The 21,939-nt window shown below is 43.0% G+C and overlaps 2 protein-coding genes across 3 annotated transcripts in view; both read left to right on the top strand.

Annotated features, from left to right (window-relative positions):
- The window catches only part of LOC128325128 (torsin-1A-interacting protein 1-like), a 29,724-nt gene that overhangs the window by 1,589 nt on the left and 6,196 nt on the right, over positions 1–21,939 (top strand). The window contains exons 2-8 of one of the 2 annotated variants that reach the window (XM_053250607.1): positions 3,037–3,105; positions 6,197–6,268; positions 6,642–6,686; positions 11,051–11,143; positions 11,425–11,523; positions 13,907–13,969; positions 21,024–21,820. In XM_053250607.1, coding sequence (XP_053106582.1) covers positions 3,037–3,105; positions 6,197–6,268; positions 6,642–6,686; positions 11,051–11,143; positions 11,425–11,523; positions 13,907–13,969; positions 21,024–21,820 — 1,238 coding nt within the window. The remainder of the gene's footprint in view (positions 1–3,036; positions 3,106–6,196; positions 6,269–6,641; positions 6,687–11,050; positions 11,144–11,424; positions 11,524–13,906; positions 13,970–21,023; positions 21,821–21,939) is intronic. The other variant, XM_053250608.1, reaches the window with a different exon arrangement.
- LOC128325130 (zinc finger protein RFP-like) lies at positions 347–1,629 on the top strand. Its single transcript, XM_053250614.1, has one exon. It carries the CDS (start codon positions 441–443, stop codon positions 1,584–1,586), a length of 1,146 nt encoding a protein of 381 aa, XP_053106589.1. The 5' UTR covers positions 347–440; the 3' UTR covers positions 1,587–1,629.

Below are 21,939 nucleotides of genomic sequence, written 5' to 3'. Positions count from 1 at the left end.
AAAAGACACACAATAGCCCTTATATTTCAAACACAATTATTTGTGGCAAAGCCTGGGGGAATATTGGAACCCCTGTACTGAAGGTTTGTTTATTACAATTTTAAGCATTTTTTTAAAAAAGGCCTTTTCTTTTTATTTCCTTTGTTTCTTTCTACTCTGCCTCCTTTCCTACATTGTCTTTCTTTAAGGGTGGCTCTTGTGGGGCACTTCCTCAAAAAGTAGCCGTCCCCTCAGTTGCCCCCTACATTTCTGTTTCAGAAATCTAACATGTAGAACACAGCTTGCCCACTCAGAAATGCACTTTGTCTCCATTCAGTCAGCTTTCCATGTGCTGTTGAGATGTCTATCAGCAGATTACCAGGAAGGGCAACACCCACTTGCTAGCTGAAAAGGGAGGAAACAAAAGTAAAACCTGTGATGTTTTCAGTGTTGAGGCAGCCATGGCAGCTGCGGGTGCAGTCAGGGATCTCTGTGATGAAGCCACTTGCTCCATCTGCCTGGAGTATTTCAGTGACCCAGTGATCATTCCAGAATGTGGACACAATTTCTGCCAAGCCTGTCTGACCCAGTGCTGGCGGGAGCCGGACACAGAGACTTCCTGCCCTCAGTGCAGAGAAACTATTCCGCAAAGGAACTTCATCCCAAATCGGCAACTGAAAAGTGTTGTAGAGATAGCCAAGAAGTTAAGTCTTCAGAGAGTAAACAGGGAGGAAGGAGAGGAGAAAGTCTGTGAGAAACACCGAGAGCCCCTGAAACTCTTCTGTAAAGACCATGAAAGCTCCATCTGTGTGGTGTGCGACAAAGCCAAGGAGCATGAAAACCACAAGGTGATTCCTCTGGGGGAGGCTTACAAAGAGTACAAGGATCAGATCTGCAGCCTTCTAAAGACTTTGAGGAAGAAAGAGGAAAAAATGCTGATGTATAAAGCAAACATAGAAAAGGAAAGCCAGGATCTGCTTGAGCAAACAAAAGCAGACAAGCAGAAGACGATGGCTGAGTTCAGACAACTGCACCAGTTTGTGGAAGAGCAAGAGAAACTTTTGCTGGCCCAGATGGAAAAGTTAGAGAAGGAGATTGCAATAAAAAGGGATGAGCACCTGGCCACACTTTCTAAGGAGCTCTCCTCCTTTGCAAGTTTCATTCAAGAGATTGAGGAGAAATGTCAGCAGCCAGCGAATGAACTTCTGCAGGATGTTAGAAGGACCTTGGAGAGGTGTGAGAAGGAGAAGACATATGAGAATTCAGTGGCTTTTCCTCCTGCCCTGAAGTGGAGGATCTGGAACTTCTTGGACATAAACTCCTTTCTGGAGGCTGTCATTAAGCAGTTCAAAGACACTCTGGTATCTAGACTTCCACTGCAGAAAGCAAATGTCATTTTGGATCCAGACTCGGCACATCCCTGGCTAATCATGTCCGAGGATCCTAAAAGCCTGACATGTGGAGACATATTTCAAGATCTGCCTGAGAATCCTGAGAGATTCGACTGCTGGCCTTGTGTGCTGGGATGTGAGGGATTCACAGCAGGTAGACATTCCATAGGAAAGGAGAGCTGGTCTTGTGGTAGCAAGCATGACTTGTCCCCATAGCTAAGCAGGGTCTGCCCTGGTTGCATCTGAATTGGAGACTTGATGTGTGAGCACTGCAAGATATTCCTCTTGGGATGAAGCCGCTCTGGGAAGAGCAGAAGGTTTCAAATTCCCTCCCTGGCTTCTCCAAGATAGGGCTGAGAGAGATTCCTGCCTGCAACCTTGGAGAAGCCGCTGCTAGTCTGTGAAGACAATACTGAGCTAGATGGACCAATGGTCTGACTCAGTATATGGCAGTTTCCTATGTTCCTATGTTCCTGGGAAGTTGCTGTGGGAGGTGAGGGAGACTGGGCTGTGGGGGTTGCCAGAAAGTCTGTGAAGAGAAAGGGTAGTTTTGTATTAGGTCCTGAGGAAGGGATCTGGGTTGTAGGGAAATGGCAGGTCAATATAGGGCTGTCATCCCCTCTGTATACCCTCCTCTGTCCCTGTGTAGGGTGCTGAAGAGGGTCCGAGTGTCTCTGAACTGTGTTGGGCCATGACTGACGTTTTCCAGTGCTGATACAGCAGCCCCATTCTACACTTTCTCAGGAGCCTCCTTCACCAGAGGGACTTTGCCCCTTCTTTTATGTGCATGGAAAAAGTATTCTCACATTCTCCCTCTGAGGCAGCCACATGATCTTCCTCACAGGCCCAGCTAGTTTCGTTCTCCAGACCAGGGCAATTAAGAAGAAATCAAGGCTTGTTAGACCAGGAGTCCCTTTTCTGGCTTCCTCTCACTTCAACCAAAGCTTTAAAAAAAGGTTAATTTCTACCCTCCCTTATCCAGAGTCCCCACTTTCTTCAGAAACTATCTCTTAAAGACACAGTAGTTCATTAATGGTTGTAAACATCACAGTTTAACTGCATGATGAAAGAAACGAGGGATATAAATGTAACAAGCAAAATAAATTACCCCACAAACCATTCTCAAAAAAGAAAAGAAATGTACTTTGTCGTCTTTTGTGCCCTTTAGTTTTATATTTAACTAACTTCTCTGCCTTGACTCAGTCCCACTACAAACAACAATCCTGCTACCCACCCTGCTAGTTTGGTCTTAAGAATTTGAACTATAGTACACCTGCTTTTCAACATGGGTACTCAGAAGAAATTCCTGCTGTGTTCAATGGGCCTTACTTCCTAGTTAGTGTGCATAAGTCTGTCTTCAAGAATAGAAAGTTTTGGTCCTAAATTCAAAGGGAAAGACACATTGAACAAAAATTGTCTGGTAAGAAAATGAGGGCTGTGAGGAAAGCCTTATGAAAATACTGTCACTTTGCTTTGTAAAAGTGTTTAGGACTCTTGCTTTTATGAAGTGAATGTTAAGATAGGGCAGACAATATGTTCTGTACCCTGAGTGCTGGATCTGTATATGCTTAAGTTTCACTTCTGGAATTTTAGGGATGATTCTTTTATTTTGTGGAACTGTGTGCTTAATGTTTCATTCTAAAGATTCTCCTTTCCCCACCCTCAGATTTAGAAGATGACCGGTCTCCAACCTACTCCAGCAGCAAAACAATCAAACACTCAAATGGCAGAACAGGTAATATTGTGTATCATTTCTTGTGGTATAATACATTCTTAAAGGTGATGTTAATTGTCTCTTGAATATGTATGGTATTAAAACCTAATGGAACTATTCATGGCAATAGTTGATTTGTCAGAATAGTCTTAACACAAAATGAGTTTTGGTTTCTGCCCTATGCACAGGAAGAAAAAAAGAAATTGCTTTCAGTTAGGAAAAGCGGCACTGATTTCAGTTCTGCTAGAATACCAGTAAGAGTAGAGTAATAAGAGAATATTTCTTGTCTCCATGTGTGACTTTGGCAATCTGTATTGAAAGAATTTATCACATAAATAGAAGGGCTGTGCAGCTCATTATCAGGATTGGGATCAACCCAATCCCAGTAATGACTACATCATTCACTGGATAGTGGGATACCCTGGATCACATTGAACTGATATATTGGTATCGGCTTGATGCAGGGGGATGAAAGCCTTACCTTTACTGAAGGCAGCAAACCTTTACTGTTGTCCCCAAAGCAGCAGCCTTTTCCTCCATCTTCTTGGCCTACAATGCACCATGGCAGAAAGTATCATCATTAGGTTGTATCCTTTTCATGGTGCATTACTGGGGGAGCGGGGAATTGCCACGAAGCGTGGCCACTCCCCCCCCCCCAAGTATTGCACCAGGAAAAGAATTCAACCGAATGATTTTGATTTCTGTCCTGGTGCATTCTAGGCCAAGAAGACGGAGGAAAAGGTGGCAATTTGAATTACTGTGGCTGCCTTTTGAGCAGCTGTTTTCTTTACAGAATGTTGGATCTTCTGTAAACACACACCGTCGATCCTCTGATAGATTTGATGCAGTGCTGCATTATATGAATGTTGCATTGGACCTATTATTTATATCAGACATACTTTTTATCAGGACAGTTTCTGGTGAAAAATGCCCCAATGTGGCTTGCATGGGAACTAGTTATTCTGATTCAATGCACAGCCCTAATAAACAGCTTGATCCTATGCATATTTTATAAAAGTAAGTTGCAGGAACTTACTTCAAAGATGCTTAGGATTATAGCCATTGTTCCTTTAAGCCAGAGTCTCTTAACCTTGGGTCCCCAGATGTTTTTGGACTACAACTCACATCCCCAGCCATGGCCTTTGTGGCTGGGGATGATGGGAGTTGTAGTCCAACAACATCTTAACTCAAGGTTAAGAAATCCTGTTTTTAAACTTTTCTGAAACTATGAAGACCAGCAATTAAAAAATGAGAGAGGAGCATGAACCTTTTTAAACTCATGATGACGTGCTAGCAGATGTTGGCGTAGCAATAAAAGGTTTAACTCAAACCCTGCTTTACAGTGAGGAAGCTTACATTTGTAGGCAACTAGTACCACAAATTTCAGTTGGTAGAAAATGTTGTTTAATTGGTATAACTAGAGAAATTATTTTTCGCTAGTAATCTTTCCAGTACTGAATGTATTGAGTAGAGACAATAAACAATTTTGATTCCTGTTAAAGCCTGAAAGTTTACTACTCTGATCATTGGTATATGTTCTTTGAAAGGGATACAATCATTGAATGGCTGATTATATGATGATCTTGGTAATCAGCTGGAATGTGGGAAATAATAGACCAACAGGTACTGAATATCTGGGAGTTTTCCTTGATTATGTATTCATTTTAAGCTACCAATACTGCTCTTGAGGCCTGTTCTCATATTTGTGAAATAATGTAAAGTAAGCATACAGTAGGGTGGAAGGCTTGCCCTCGGGTTTAATTGACACGCATGCATAGAGCCTGTGAAGGCACCATCTCTTGGACTTTGGGAGCAAGGATTATAACATGTACAGGTGTGATAACATGCTATACATTTAGATGTTAAAACATATATGCCATTTGGCTTCCATTCATTTACTTCAGATGCTCTTGTAGATGTATAAATGGGCTTTTGGAGAGTGTGTGTAATTGGTTAAATGCCGTCAAGTCAGTATCGACTCTTAGTGACCACACAGATAGATTCTCTAAAGGATGATCTGTCTTCAACTTGGCCTTTAAGATCTCTCAGTGGTGCATTGATTGCTGTTGTAATTGAGTCTGCCCACCTTGCTGCTGCTCTTCTTCTTTTTCCTTCAACTTTCCCCAGCATTATGGACTTCTCAAGGGAGTTGGGTCTTTGCATAATGTGTCTGAAGTATGATAGTTTGAGCCTGGTCATTTGTGCCTCAAGTGAAAATTCTGAATTGATTTGTTCTATGATCCATTTGTTTGTTTTCCTGGCTGCCCATGGTATCCTCAAAAGTCTTCTCCAGCACCAAAGTTCAAAAGTGCCAATGCTTTTTCTTTCTTGCTTCTTCAAAGTCCAGCTTTTGCATCCATAGAGTGTCACAGGAAAAACCATTGTCTGAACGATTCTAATCTTTGTAGGTACAGACATATCATGGCATCTAAATATCCTTTCCAAGTCCTTCATTACAGCCCTACCAAGTGCTAGTCTGCGGTATATTTCTTGACTGCTGGATCCTTTACTGTTGATGTTTGATCCTAAAAGGCAGAAGCTATCCACCACTTCATTGTCTTCATTATAAGTTCTGAGACTGGTTGCTGTACTCGTTGTCATTAGGTTAGTCTTCTTTACATTTAGTTGCAGTCCCACTTTTTCACTGTGCTCCTTGACTTTCACTATTGGAGCTTGCAGATCATCCGCATTCTCATCTATCAGAGTGGTGTCATCAGCGTCGTGAAGGTTACTCATGCTTCTTCCTCCAACTTTAAAACCACGTTCATCTTTTTCCAATCCAGCTTCCCTCAGTATAAGTTGAACAAATAAGGAGAAAGTATACAGCCTTGTCTTATTCCTTTGCGAACCTGGACTGTGGCTTCCTGTCCTATCTGGACTGTGGCTTCCTGTCCTGTGTATAGGTTTCTCATGAGAACAATGAGATGTGTGTTTAGAAACCATAAAACTCTGGTGATTTATCCTATCTGTATTGTATGGGTTGCATTCTGCTTGTGCCCTCAAGTTGTTAGGTAGAAATCGGATGTAGTTTTCGCTCTGTTTGAAGGATGTGGGCAGTAGGAGCAACTTGATAACTGAATTCTTTGCATTTCTGTTATGTTTCCTTTGTTAGGGCATACGAACAACTTTGGAATTCCGGATGACTCCAAGCTTTTGCGACCAAGTATTAAAATGTCCAAGACAGGTAATTGTCAACTTCTCCAGGAGTTGTCAACTTCCCCAGTGAGCAGTATTCTTAATGTGTTTATAATATTTCCAAGTACATACTGGTGTTTAGAGTGAATTTGGGAATGGTGACTTTAGCCTCCTGTTTTCTGATACTTTGTAATAGCTGCCCAGCTATTAATGTTTGTGCCTTTATCCTAGTAAAATATTTTGCACTTCACCACCAAGGGTTGTGGGGATGGATTAAAGCATTGCTGAGGATGAAGGCTAGAGTTGAAGTAAAAGGAGCATTATGGCATAATGTGACATGTTTCCCCATATAGCGCAAACTGCCTCATAATTTACCTCCCTTATTGACTTGATAACTCATGCAGCATTTCCTGTCTTAACAGCATATTCTTATGACCAAGCCAGAGACTCTACATGGGATAAATCAGGTTGGATACTGAATACTTGAAATCTTAATAAATGAAAGAATACTTTCTAAATGTCAGAGGAGTAGCTATGTTACTCTGTTACAAAAAGAATAGTTGTGTAGCAGCTTAAAAGCTAACAGAATTTTTTCTGTCACAAACTTTCATGGACGAGCCTATTTCTCACGCACGTGAATTATTATTTGCTGAGAGGGGAGACTGTTAACAGTAGGCCAACAGGGATGGAGCAGCTCTAATCTCAGCAGGAAGTGCATTCCACAGCCCTGGGTCAACTACAGAGAAGGCTTATCTTTTGAGTTGACAATAGACAAGCTGGTGGCACTCTCAGATGAACCTCCCCTGAAGATCTTAATAGGTGGCAGGATTAATAAGGCATTCTCTTAAATACCCTGGGCCCAAGCTGTATAGGTAATAACCAGCACTTTGTATTTTGCCTGGAAACCTATTGGTAGCCACTGTAGTTCTTTTAAAACTGGAGTGATATGATCTCTTTGGGACATCCCAGAGACCAGTCTGGCAGCAGCATTCTGCACCAACTGCAGTTTCTGGACTATGTACAAATGTAGCCCAATATAGAGTGCATTGCAGTAGTCAAGCCTGGAGGTTACCAGCATCTGCACCACTGTCTTAAGGTCACTCACTTCCAGGAAAGGGCGAACCAGCCAAAGCTTATACCACTCCTGACCACTGCCTCCACTTGAGGTATTGGAGAGAGGGTGTGACCAAACAGCGAACTTGTTCCTTCTGAGGGAGTGTAACCCCATCCAGAACTGGCAGATCAATCCCATTTCCTGAACTGCGGCTTCCTACTAGGAGCACCTCCATCTTGTTTGGGTTCGGTCTGTTTATTTACATTTCTATACCGCCCCATCCAAAGGCTCTGGGCGGTGCACAACAAGAAAAATAAAAGAACAAACACAATTTAAAACAAACTGGTTAAAACAATATAAAAACAAATTTAAAACAGTTCAGAACAATTTAAAACCAATTAAGAATACTTTAAAACAATTTAGGGAAGTTCTGCCATTCATTGCCTGATGAAGCTGATATGGAGAAATAGATTTGGGTGTTGTCAGAGTACTGATAAAGTCCTGCACCAAATCCCCTGATGATCTCTCTCAGCAGCTTCATGTAGATGTTAAAAAGCACTGGTGACAAAATAGAGCCCTGAGGGACACCATACCAAAGCTCTCGCATCTTACAGCAGCAATCTCCAAGTGACACCTTCTGAAACCTGCCTGAGAGGTATGAGCAGAACCATTCCAAAGCAGTGCCTCCTAGGTCCATTCCCCGCCAGGTGATCCAGAAGGATGGTATTGAAAGCCACTGAAAGATCCAAAAGTACTAACAGAGTCACACTCCCTCTGTCAATTCCCTTTTGGAGATTATCCATCTGGCTGATCAAGGTAGTCTCCATCCCATAGCACATCCGAGATACAGTTTGAAATGGGTTTAGACAATCTGTTTCATCCAAGATTGCTTAGAGTCAAGAGGCCACCACCTTCTCAATCACCTTGGCCAGCCATGGGAGATTGGCCTCTAATTGCCTAACTTGAGGGATTGAGTGTAGACTTCTTAAAAAGAGGTCTAATAATTGCCTCCTTTAAACAAGGCATCTACCCTCCCTCAGAGAAGCATTAATGATCTCAACTATGTTCTCTCCAACAATTTCCCTGCTTGATTATATAAGCTATGTTGGACAAGCGTCAAGAGAAGAGGTGGTAGGACACACAGTTCCAAGCAGCTTGTTCACATCCTCAGGAGTCAAACTGAAACTGATCCAGTTTAACCACACAAGACGAGTTACTTGATACCCCTGCTAAAGATTGCACTAACAATGGAATCCAGGTCAGCTTGGATTCAAGCTATTTTGTCCACAGAAAAACTCATTAAAAACTTCACAGTGGCTAACTGATGGCTCCAAAGCCAGAGCAGAAGGGGCCTGCAAGTCCCTTCACCACCCTCGACAATCTCGCTGGACGGAAACCTGTGGGCGCAATACGTGCAGCAAAGAATTGCTTCTTTGCCACATGTATTGTCTGAGCATAGGTCTTCAAATTGTGCTCTGTGCTGTAACCTGTCAGATTTGAGTCAAGTCCTTCTCCATTTGCGCTCTAGTCTGCCTAGCTGCCTTAGCTCCCGTTGTTCTTCTATATAACATGGAGCTAACTTAGAAGCAGGTTGGAGAGGACGCTTCAGCGATCGAGTGTCTCACCCTAGTGAGCTCATTATTCCAATTTTCCACCAGAGTGTTGTCAAAATCACTGGAAGAGCCAATATTAAAACCCTCCAATGTTTCTTGGAATCCTATTGGATCCAAAAGCATCCTTGGGTTTCTTAATAGGCCATTCACCCCTGCAGAAATTACTAGTGGCTGCAAATTGAACCTTCACCATGTGGTGGTTCGCCTATGACAATGAGGAAATATAGCTGTCTCCACCCATGGAACACTTTCCTGGTCAAAGCAAAAAACCAAATCGAGTGTGTGACCAGCAACATGTGTCAGACCTGAGACCACTTGGGAAAAGCCCATAGTTGTCATGGCCTCTATGAACTCCTGAGCTGTGCCTGCCAATTCAGTCCCAAAGTGAACATTGAAGTCACCCACCACCATCAGCCTGGGCGTCTCCAGTGCCAACTCTGCAACCAAATCTGATAGCTCAGTTAGGGATTCTGTTGAGTAGTGGGGTGAGCGGTACACCAACAGAAGTCTCAATCTATCCCTGGGCCCAAGACTTCCCTTTATCACATAATGGAAGCTTGTTGCCCAAATGGTTGCTTTACACACAACCCTAGTATTTTAAGTCATGCATAGAGCGGCCATTTGGACAAATAGAGAGCACATGTACGTGTGTGTGTGTGTACACACACTCACTCACTCACTCACTCACTCTGAAAGGAGGCACCAAGTGGGCATCGGGATGTTGTGAAAGACATCATGATAGGCTTGCACTTGAAAATCATTCCCCCTTTTAATCATTTGGGCCAGGAGGGCATTGTTCAAACTGACCCTGTGACATTTTTATGTAAAGCTGAAATATATACAGAATTTATGTATATGTAGCTTTTTCTGTTCTTGTGTGCATCACTGCTGACTGAGCATAATGTTTCTGATGAGGTTGGGACTAGTCTAGGAAAGCTTTTAGTTTTATATCTGGTAGTCTGTTCTACAAGCTGTTTGTTCCTTTTATTAGCCTACTTTCCTTAAGGAAAGCAAGCTTATTAGATCTCTCAGCACTGAGGGCTCTCTCTCTCTCTCTCTCTCTCTCTCTCTCTCTCTCTCTCTCTCTCTCTCTCCCTCAACTTTGCAATGCCTAGACTGATTTGAACCAAATATTGGTATAGTTTTAGGGATACACATGGACACCTCAATGGCATAGTTTGTGATGGTGTCATCCACCCCAGTGTTTGAGGTGCAAGTGGAAAACAATTTGAATCAAAATTAGTACAGTTGTAGGGACATCTCAGTGAGGTAGTTTGTAGTTATGTCGCCTATCCCAATTCAAGATGGCAGACATGTGAACATTTGAGGCACAAATGGGCTAACTTGTGAAGATAGTAATTATCAGCTAAGATTATAGTGAAAGGAAAGTAGGCAGGTTAATTATTACCAGAATTGTTGTTCAATATTTGATAGTGTTATAGCTTTACTGAACTTAGTATTTAGATACATAGCTAGGTCAGGAAAACATCTGCTTGAATCATAGCTTAATTTAACAGGGCATCTTTATTATAATTAAAATGACAAAATCCTTTTTTTTTGGAAGTATGAGGCATTTAATAAATTATAACTACTAAGCTTTCTCAATATGTACTAGTTGGAAAAACATGGCTGACCAGACCAGAAACCTAAATAAGGAACTATAAATAAGAACGAGGAGAGACATGATAGAGGTGTATTAAAATTATGTGTGGAGCAGAGAGAATGGACAGATAATTTTTTCACCCTCTCTCACAACACTAGAATCGGGTCATCGCATGAAACTGAAAGGAAACTTAGGACCTTCAAAAGGAAGTACTTATTCACACAGCACATAATTACCTTATGTTCTCTGCCACAAGATGCGGTGATGGCCATTAGCTTGGATGGATTTAAAAGGGGCTTAGACAAAGTAATGGAGGACAGGTCTATTGATGGCTACTAGTCTGGTGGCTATAGGCCACCTCCAGCCTCAGAGGCAGGAGAGGTGGCAAACCCTCAACCCCTTCCTGTGGGCTTCTAGGAGGCATCTGGTGGGCCATTGTGTGAAACAGGATGCTGGACTAGATGGGCCTTGAGCCTGATCCAGCAGGGTGGTTCTTATGTTTACGTTGCTTATTAACATTACTATAGAACTCCAATTTTAACATGTGTATCTCTTCAAAAGGGGAAGCCCCTGAAGAAGAGGAGAGTGAGAGCAAACTTGAAAGTAGACATATGGCTTATTTTCAGACAACTAACAGTTTCCATTCAAAGACAGGTAGGAATTATAACTCTCAACTGTCTTCCACTACCCCCATCCTTGATCTTTTGTGCTGGACCTGTAGATGTTGCTTTTAAGACTGGGAGGCTAGGGTTGTCAATTTTGGCTAGCGGGGATTGGATGGAGCTTTGTGTATTTCATTGGGTGGGGGTAGGTACCCCTCCCTTCAACACTGACTGGTACAGTACCAGCATCTTAAGAGATAAGTCACACTTGCTCATGCAGTTTGGAAATGGTCATTTGTGATTTTCATGTGTGTGTTTGTCTTTCACTCTTAGATTCACAATCTTCTGTTAAGACGCAGCAAAATTTTGACCAGAAGACACCCTTAAGGAACAGAAAACATGGAACAGAATACTACATGGAAGAGAATACTTGTATGTATGCCAGTTGCAGAGAGTGAGCTTATTATTTGTTCATATTCATGTGTTCTTTCTGAGGTAAGTTCTTCTACCTCAGAATGGTGGTAGTTTATCTAGTTCTGGGTTGGAGAATATGAGAAGAGAATAAAAAACATGAATTTTGCAATTGAACAAGAACTGTTTGGTCTGAAAAGATTGATTGGATTGTCTAAATGGGTGTGGATGGAAAGGTTTGAATTTGGCACAGATGCCCAGAGTTCATGTCAGTCCCAAAATATGTTTATGTGAACTCTGATATTCATCAGCACTCCAAGACTAAACATGTGTTAGGGTCATTGGTAGTGTTGATTAGACAGTCTGGTGTCAAAACTAGGGTTGTGCACAGAACCATTTGTAGCGGTTTGGTTCAAATTCGAACTGAACTGCTGGTCTGTGAACCAGTTTGTTAGAACTGGCCGGTGGCTCGGTTTGTGTGGCCGAAGCAGGTCAAATCGGTGAGGATCCCCTTTACAAGCAAAGGGGATCCCTAACTCCTAAAGGAGACTGAGGGGCTGGTGGGGGGTGCGGCGAGAGGGCACCTTACTGGTGGCAGCTTGAAAGCAGACATCTGGCTTACTATGGCCATATGACTGCTTACGGCCCTGGCGGCATTCCCACCCACCCCCCACCCTGCGGGTCTCCGCGCATGCATGGAGGACATTTACATGGTGACATAAATTACTTCTGCATTTGCAGAAGTCATGTAAATGACCTCTTCAGAGGCCAGAACTAGGCCGCACTCCGACTCGCGGTGCATGGGGGAGGCACGAGCAGGGCCTAGAGGAGGTGCCACCAGCACACCAGCAGCGGTAAGATGCCCCTTGCCCACCCCTTGAACTCCTCTAGAGTTGGGGATCCCCTTTGCTTGTAAAGAGGAATCCTTAACGGGTTCCCCTTTACAAGCATAGCCACTCGAGCCGAGCCGAACCAGTTCGATCTGAACTGGGCCCTGTTAGGTTCAAATTCTAACAAGCCAGCTTTTTATGGAGGTGGGGCGGGGCAGTCTGGTTAGAGCTTGAATGGGTCGAACCGGGCCAGTTCAGAAATGGTTTTAAGGTCCTACTGGGTTGTGCCAGAGTAGAAGTGTGATGATTTTGCTATAGCAGTCTCTCTCTGGCATTCCCTCAGTATCCCTATATTTGTGCTTGTACACCTTTTTGGCTCTTACTCTTGCACACACAAACATATGCAAAATTAAACTAGAGTTTTGGAAAACTTTCTGTGATAAAAGTTCTGCCCTACTTGTCAGGCTGAAGAGCTGCTTGGTTTTGAATGAGCTTTCTGTGTGGTATTCACAGTGACCCTTCTGGGTAACTGACTTGAGTTTGAGGCCTATTGTGAAATCTGTTTTCTGAAGTTTCATACTTCCACAATTCCCATATCTTTACATACAATGCTGAATGGTTTCTCTCCCTCTCGTAAGAAAAGCTATCCTGGACCTGAACAGACACTATCATGAATGCTTTTAATATCTTCTTGAAATCTAAAGAGATTCTGATTCCACAGCATCTCTGACATAAAGAGAGGCTGAATTTTTAATTCAATGGCTTACATCCTAACAAAGGACATACATGCACAGTTCCCCCAGTTCCTCTGTGCGCATGCTGCTCTGCAGGAGAGGAAATACACTGGAACAGCATGCACATAGGAAGACTGGGGAAGTGGTGTGCAGGCCACCATTGCGTGCTCTCAGTCCCTCTTTACACATGTGCTTCGGCTGTCAGGATGTCAGCCAGTTGAAAGACTCTGTATCAGATCTAAATGGATGTAACCCCTTTTAACCTACTTTCCTGTAGGCTTATGAGATCACCTGGCATTCCGTGTGTGTGTGTGTGTGTGTGTGTGTGTGTGTGTGTGTGTGTGTGTGTCCGTGTGTGTTCCCCACTATCAACTTTGCAATGCCTGGACCAATATGAACCAAATTGGGTACAGTTGTAGGGAGATGCAGGACACCCCAGCGGCATAGTTTGTAATGATGTCATCTACCCCAGTTCATGATGGCAGACATGTGAACATTTTGAGGCACAATTGGACTGACTTGTGAACTGCCTAACTTATTTGAACCAAATTTGCTTCAGGAGTAGGGACACATAGGGATGGCTCAAGGGCATAGTTTGCAATGATGTCATCCACCCTGATTCAAGATGGCGGACATGTGAATGTTTGAGGAGCAAGTGGAAACTGATTTGGACCAAATATGGTACAGTTGTAGGGATAGTGAAAGGAAAGTAGGCAGATCAGTTTTTACTAGAACAACTTGTTAAATATTGCAGCATGCTTCTAATCATTAAGTTAATGGAATCTTATTTGTGAGTAATTAGTTTAGACTCGTAATATTTTCCCTTATACTTTCTAACAGATGAAACTAAGCCTGGCATCCAAGCCCATATCCCAAATCAGCATCCACAGGTTCTTCCTAAAAGTAAGTTTTTAAAATGTTGGATGGTGAGTTTGGTTATAGCCAAGTCTATTCAAACTGCTTCTTAAAAAATCTAAGTTTTATGCTGAAATATATTATGATAACCTTGTAACTCAGTTAGTATAAATTTGCTTACTTGCATGAACTGACTCTGCTTTTGTGCTTTGTTTTGGACATGATTTTGCAAGGAAGCTGCAGTCTGGTAGCAGAATGAGATGTATGGGTTGGTGATGGGTGGTAAGAGTTTGAACTCTGAAGAAAGAATATGTGCAGGGGACAAACTCTACCTTAAAAACAGACATATTTTAAAATGGGCAGACTGTTTCTAAATCTAAAAGAATAAAGTATAGTAACTTTCCGTCTGAATAAGGAAGGATACAGATATGACCTTAAGTATATTATCTGGATCGTGATCTGTTGCATTCATATGAATGGGTTCTGCTCCTGTGCAGGGACCTCATGGATAGATTGACTAGCTCCTCATGACACCCCCTGCTGCCCTGCACATGCTCAGTTCTTCCGTTATTTGCAGCAGTTGGGGCGTCCTTTTCCTCGGTTTCTATTTAACTGCCTACATGTCTACACCTCATCTCCTAGCTTCTCAGCGTCAATAGTATCAGGCAACGAAAACAAAACTCAGCAAATTGTATTTACTGGCTATTGACTAAAGGACAAGTCTAACTCTTAGCGTTTGTAGTGGGGGGCAGAACCGGACCGACTTGTGTGGCAGCACACAACCTACATTACTGGTATCAACCAAAGGACAGGGGAAAATGACTAATCTCAAGCTAAATGGAATTAACTAGTAGATAGAAAGGATTGTGAGGAGCACACTTGCATGGGTGGCATGACTCTCTTTACTAATGGCGTCAAACCAGCAGCGAAGTTGACATTTAAACGCTGTGTGGAATGTCAGGCTAAGCTGCAGTCAACTGACGGCCACGACGTGTTTGCTTTGCTTATTTATTTTATTGTTAAATTTATATACCGCCTTTCATTAAAAACAATCCCAAGGCGGTTTACAAAAGTTAAAAAACATACAATAAAAACAATTAAAAGTATTAAGCTACAAATATGAAACAAATGTGATTTAAAATATATAAGATACAGAGCTAAAAACTAAACACGGGTAAAACACACAGAAGCAGCAATAGAAACAATCATGTAAAGGCCTGGATAAAAAGCCAAATTGAACAAGCTTTCTAAAAACTGTGATGGAGTCCAAGGAGCTTAGTAGAGCAACACAACATGTCTGCATACAAAATATGGTGATCGTTCTCAAAACAAACACTAAGAACTGAGCACTCTGACTTTGGGCAGCCTGATATGATGAGGCACTTCAGCTACCAACACTGAGATCGGCTCACCTTTCAACATCGACGTCGATGTCAAGCATGGGACTGTGCACAAGGGAAGCTTAGGTGGAACCTGCAGAAACGTAGTCTAAAGCCACCAAAGAGCCGGAGTTCAAGTGCCCAGTTACGTTATTGTAGAAGCACCACAAACATAAGAAGCGCAGACGCTCATCTGGTGAGGCGGAAGAGGGTTCCCCACCCAAAAAAATTGGAAGAGGACAGTCTAAAGAAAGTACTCCTTCGCCGACTAGAGTACAAGAGGAGTGAAATGCAGAAATAGAGCAGATTTTGTCCGTACCAACCACAGTACTGGACAAAACTGCCATGGCATCGACGTCGGCGCCGAGATCGACACTAGAAAGAACACTGCCGACCAGCGAAACTGAGACAGAAAAGAGAAGAAAAATAGTTTTGTCTCCTGCACATACGCTGCTACAATCACCCTCAGCTATAACATCTCAGCGTGACTATGAAAGGGGATTTAGAGGGGTTTGGTGAGGAGACAGTACGGGAAGATGTCTGCTTAGACCCCAAAGCAATGACGACACTGCTTGCAATGTTAGTCCTCTAACAGTACACCTTCGGCATCCACTTTTCATGGCTTCTTGAGCTGAGCACTCAATGTCGAGCCTGATACCGAGGAGGGTCCCCTCACAATACCGAAGGAACCATCGGTGTCATCTGTAAGGGTGCTACCTTCTACATCAAACCCAATACGTCTAACATCTCCTCTGAAGCAATCCGGAGACCGTACAGGGGTAACAAGACCCATTTCTATTTTCTCCAGACCAATTGCCGGTTATGTGCCATGGAAATCACCACTACAGTATGTAGCCACAAAGGGTTTGGCATCTACAGACCTATCTGGAAACGTGCAACACAATCAAATTATGCATACTTGTGGGTTCAGGCACACCCCAACCACTGTTCCCTCTAGGGCGTGTGCATGCTCACAAGTTCTTAAATGTCTGCTCAATTCATTTTTAATCCTGCTCAGGTTGAATCAGGATGGCCCCATTCTGAACGCAGGTGCACACACACTGCTGCCCAGAACAAAACCCGTTCCACACAGAGATGAAAAAAATTAGAGGGATCACTGACCCCAACAATAATGTACCCTGCTAATTATGCAGAATATCAGATATGGAAGGCCCAGCATGAAGGGCAACGGAGAGTGCAACAAATAGGTGTTTACACTTCATCTGCATCACTCAGAAAGCCAACAACAGTTTTGTCTGTATCATCTATTGCTAGCCAGACAGTGTCACCTCAGACACAACCAGTCCTACCTCCACGATCGCGATGGTATTTCTGGATAAAGAGTTGGAAGTCAATAAAGAAGAAAACACTCCCAGTAGTGCCTCCAAAGGATGATGATGATGGAGATGGTTATACGACAGACTCTACGGAGACAGAATATGGTGGAGGGGATTATCCTGCTGATCCACTGGCAGAAGTACTGCCAAAGTGTTCGCTATCACCCACAGAGGAATTGAAAGCCTATTATGCACTCATAAGAGAGACGGCTGAGGCACTGGGTTTGGAGCAGGCAAAACCAGAAGTAGATCTAAAAGACCCGGTCTACATTATGATGGCAAAGGCAAGAGGTTCATACCCTGTGGCACTTTGCTTCCTGTTATTACTAAGGCAGCACAGTCGGCATGGGAGGTGTTACAGATATCTATTCCAACATCAAAGAGATTGGAAGGATTGTATAGAGTCCAGGAAGAGAACACTTACATAGTGCACCATCCTGTACCAAACTCCTTGGTAGTGGAATGTGCAGCCTCTACAACTCCTGCAGAAAAGGGAGAAAATTAGATGTGTTCGGAAGAAAGGTCTATGCCACCTCCAGCATGTCTATTAAAATAGCAAATTATGCTGCGTTTCTTGCTAGATACGAGCATTATTTATGGGATATACTATTTCAAGATCCAACCTCAATGACACCACAATTTCAAGAAAAATGTGCACAGACTTATGAAAAGACAAGAGATTTAACCAGACAATTACTCAGTACGTTTAAACTCCTAGCGGAGGCTTGAGTCAAGAGCCATGACAACTGCAGTAACTCTGTCTCCATGCATGGCTGCGCTCCACTAACTTGCAACATGAAATGCAAGATAGGGTGGAGCATTTACCATATGATGGGAAAGGGCTGTTTGTAGAAAATACTTACACAACGATGGAAACTTGGAAAAAATCAAAATATACGGCAAAAACGTTCATGACCTCAACGGCTACAAGCTTGGCTACATCCCATTATCAATCATATGGCTGACAACAACAGCGTGCCACATTTAGACTGCAAGAAAGAAAGGATTTTAGAGGGCAGTACCACCCCTACCAAAGAAATAAGACTTGCAGACAAAGACAAAAGGGCCAAAACACTAAACCTAGTAGAGATCAGACAAAGCACTTTTTGATGGACAGATCCATCCACCTCAGTTAACACTGATAACACAAGTATCATCACCCAGAGCACAGATCATTAGCTTTGCAATTGCCAGCAATTCCATCAAACTGGCAAGTCATGCTCAAGCATGGCATCACATAACATCAGACCAGTGGGTGCTGAAGATAATAGAAACTGGTTACGCAATAGAGTTCACGGCTTTACCACTGTTTTCAGGAGTGAAGTATACAAAGCTGACTCCGGTGCTGCTGGAAGAAATACAGGTGTTGCTATAGAAACAGGCAACTGTGCCAGTGTGGTGGAAGGAAAGAATGTCCAGTTTCTACTCCCAATGTTTTCAAATCTCTAAGAGGGACAGGGGTGTATGGGCTGTAATGGACTTGAGACAGCTCAATGTATATGTGTATATGTATACATAAATTCAGGATGACAACATTGCAAGGAATATTGCATCTCCTAGGCAAGGAGGAGTGGGCGGCAACATTAGACTTGAAGGACACGTATTTTTATGTGGGAATAAGGGAAAACCAGCGCAAATACCTAAGATTCACAGTGGATGATGCAGCATACCAGTATGCTGTCCTATCATTTGGATTGTCAGCCGCACCACAGGTGACTGCCAAGGTGATGGCAGTCATGGTGGCATACTTAGAGTGGACAGCATAGTCATCTTCCTATATTTAGACTGGCTTGTGGTCAGCAATGACAGAGGTTAATTATGCAAATCCAGTTTGTGCTATGCTTTCTAGAAGACCTAGGCATCAATGTCTACTGGAAGAAATCCCACTTAGAACTGCAAAGGCACATAAGTTACATAGCTGCGGAATTTCTGATCCAATCAGACTTACTGGTCCGGGACAACATCCACAAGTAAATACACTATGGATAACAGCATGGAGGGCCGGCTATTAGATAAGATATTACTCAACAACATAAGGTGTTCTACAAGAAAGAACTATTACAATAAATGGACAAGATTCAAGGGCTATGCTAGACAACAGGGCTTCCCCCCCCAAGAAAGGCCATGTTGAGGTCTTGCTATACATGACAACCCTCAAAATGAAGGGGCTCGCAGATGTATCTCTTAAGGGTACATCTAGCAGCCATTTCTTCAGAGCACGAGGGATGGAATGGAGCACCAGTATTCTCTCACCCAGAGCGCAAAAGGGACTAAACTGGTATTTTCCAATTAAAAACCAAGAGAACAATGGAGCTTATTGTTGGTATTGTCAACACTAACAGAGCACTCGTTTGAGCCTATGAGAGATGCAACTTTGCACATGAACAGTATTCTTGACTGTAATGTTTACAGCAAGGTGTGTGAGCGAATTGGTTGCTCTGAGAGCAGACAGGCCTTACATTCAATTTTATTCGCATAAAGTAGAAATGCATATGGATCCACAATTCCGGTGCTAACAGAATTCCATTTAAATGAAGTCATAATGCTACTCACCTTCTTTCAAAAACTGGAAATGATTCTAGAGGTGGCTCTGCATTCCTTGGATGTGTGTCATACTTTGCTGTACTACCTAGAGGCCACAAAGGGCATAAGAAAAACAAACAGGTTATTTATAGCATACCAGGAAAGGGCCAAGGGCCAACCAAGATAGAAGCTTGCCCAATGGTTAGTCCATCTGATTGGAATAGTATATAAAAAACAGGGGAAGAAACCTCCAGGTGACATTTAGCACATTCCACAAGAGCATACACATCTTCTGCAGCTCATCCGTCAGGAATCTCAATGGATGAGATCTGCAAGGCTGCAACATGGTCATCTCAACTACCATTCATAAAGCATGATGCCATTGACCTGCGATTGGCAAAGGATGCAGACTTCTGGAGAAGTGTGCTAAAATGGGTGCTGCCATAGCTTCAAGGCCTACTGTGCCCGCCACCGGATGGGAAGCTGGCTAATCACCCATTCATTATAAATGCAACGGATCATGATCCAGATAAACAGGTTGCTCACCTATAACTTATGATCTGGAAGTGATCCGTTGTATTCATAAGACCCACCCAAACCTCCCCGCAACTGTAGTTTGATATTTTTTTTAAAAAGACACTGAGATCGTCAATAGATGGTGGTCTGCAAGAAACTGAGTAAGAGGACACCCCAACTGCTGCAAATAACGGAAGCACTGAGCACGTGCAGGGCGGCAGGGGGCATTGCGAGGAGCTAGTCAATCTATCTGCGAGGTCCCTGCACAGGCACAGAACCCATTCATTATGAATACAACAGATCACTTCCACATCATAAGTTACAGGTAAGCAACCTATTTATCAAAGTGAAAAACAACCAGCTCAGCATAATTTGATGTCTTCAGTTGTTTTAGTTCTACTAAAACTCTTAGGATCTGATCTGACATGTGTCCTAGATTCTGGGGATGGGAAAAGTATGTTGTGGAAGAGGGTTAACTAAAGGAACAGTCCTAAGTCAGTGAGAAAAATATTCAGCTACTACGGTATCCTGCCTGATAGAGGCCAGGTCAGAAGACCAGTTTTTGATACTAAAGAAGAATATTCAACATGATAGAACTACGCTTTTAACTTTATCTGAACAAGGATTTCATCCTCATTTGGTTGTGATCAGGAAGAAGATCCATTCATCCAGCAATTGGATTGCTGGTATTCATTGTCTGCACTGGTTGGAAAGTATATGTATTTCAGGAAACAAGTCTTTTGTTTCAGCTTGAAGATTTTAGACACAAACAAGTGACTTTCAACAAAAACAAACTTGCACTAAAAACAGGGAAGGTAGTGGTATTGCTAAGTTCTGACTTTGGGTTTGACTACCAGTGTGTGTTCTCATTCCCCCCGCCCCCCAATCTGTGTGCAGAATGAATTTTGTTCTGGGCAGCAGTATCAAGGCAGTTGTGTGCACGTGCATTCAGAGTGGGACCTTCCTGATTAAACTGGAGCGGGATCTAAAACTAACTGAGCAGACATAAAAAAACGTGCAAGCATAAGCCTTAGAGAGAACACTTCTGACTACTTGTGCTGAGTGATTTCAAGAGAAGTTCCATTGATTCCAGAGTAACAGTGCTAAGTTACAAACATTGCTTTGTAAAATATTAGATTAAAGTAGATGTCTCCGAATGGGACACTTAGGAGCTGGAGTAATTGTTAATGTTTTGTTTCTCTGAGACAATCCAGTTCTTCTGCGTTTCCATAGTGTGCTTCCCACATTATGAGGAGACTGTATTGAAAGACAGGTGGACTTTCTTTTTGGATGCACTACTTATGTCTCTCTTTCCCCTCTCTCTTCCCTGCTCCCCGTTTTGTGCAGAACCTAGTCAGCAGTCTGGTGGGGGCCGCTTGATTCTGTGGCTTCTTGTATTTGCAGTAGCTTGCATTGCTGCTGGTGTTGGATGGTATATGCTTCAGTATCAACAATTCCCAAAGTATGAGATGGTGAATAAAGCCCTGCACACACTTCGGAACCAGATGAGAGAGCTCAAAAATAGCTACCCAGGTCAGGACAAAAGGCTGTGGAATAGAATCCAAACTATCTTTGAGAAACGACTCAACTCCTCTCAACCCCATTTGGAGCCTGCCATTTTATTGCTCACTGCTGCAAAAGAAGCTGAAGATGCCCTAAAGTGTCTAAGCAATGAGATTGCTGATGCCTTCGCATCCTCTCAGAGCACTGCCACAATCAGAATTGATGGAGCTGGCAAAGCCAGTCTAGACAGCGATGTTGCCAAGCTCGCTGTTGATGACGAACTGAGTTCTGGATTCAGGGGAGGCAAGAAGGCAGCAGTAATACATCGGTTTGACATGCTGCCTGCAGGTTCCACCTTGATTTTTTATAAGTATTGTGACCATGAAAACGCAGCATTTAAGGATGTGGCTGTACTCTTAACTGTTCTCCTGGATGAGGAATCATTGGAAAAGAGCCTCGGCCTGTTGGAAGTTGAGGAGAAAGTGAGGGATTTTCTGTGGTCTAAGTTTACCAACTCAAACACACCAAAATCCTATAACCACATGGACAGAGACAAACTGAGTGGGCTGTGGAGCCGCATATCCCATCTGGTCTTGCCTGTATGGCCTGAAAACACCCTCCCTCGAGAGAACTGCTTGCAGGTAAAATAAAGCTTTTTAAAAACAGCGCAAGGAGGAAAACACAGTGCATATCTGTGAGGGCAAGTATTTCCAGCTTGCCTGTTGGAACAGCTTGTATAAGCATCTGGTTCAAAGGCCAA

This window comes from Hemicordylus capensis, chromosome 4, assembly GCF_027244095.1.
Source record: "Hemicordylus capensis ecotype Gifberg chromosome 4, rHemCap1.1.pri, whole genome shotgun sequence".
NCBI classification, from domain to species: Eukaryota; Metazoa; Chordata; class Lepidosauria; order Squamata; family Cordylidae; genus Hemicordylus; species Hemicordylus capensis.
The sequence above is the reverse complement of the archived record's forward strand: the minus strand, read 5'-3'. Positions and strand labels throughout refer to the sequence as shown.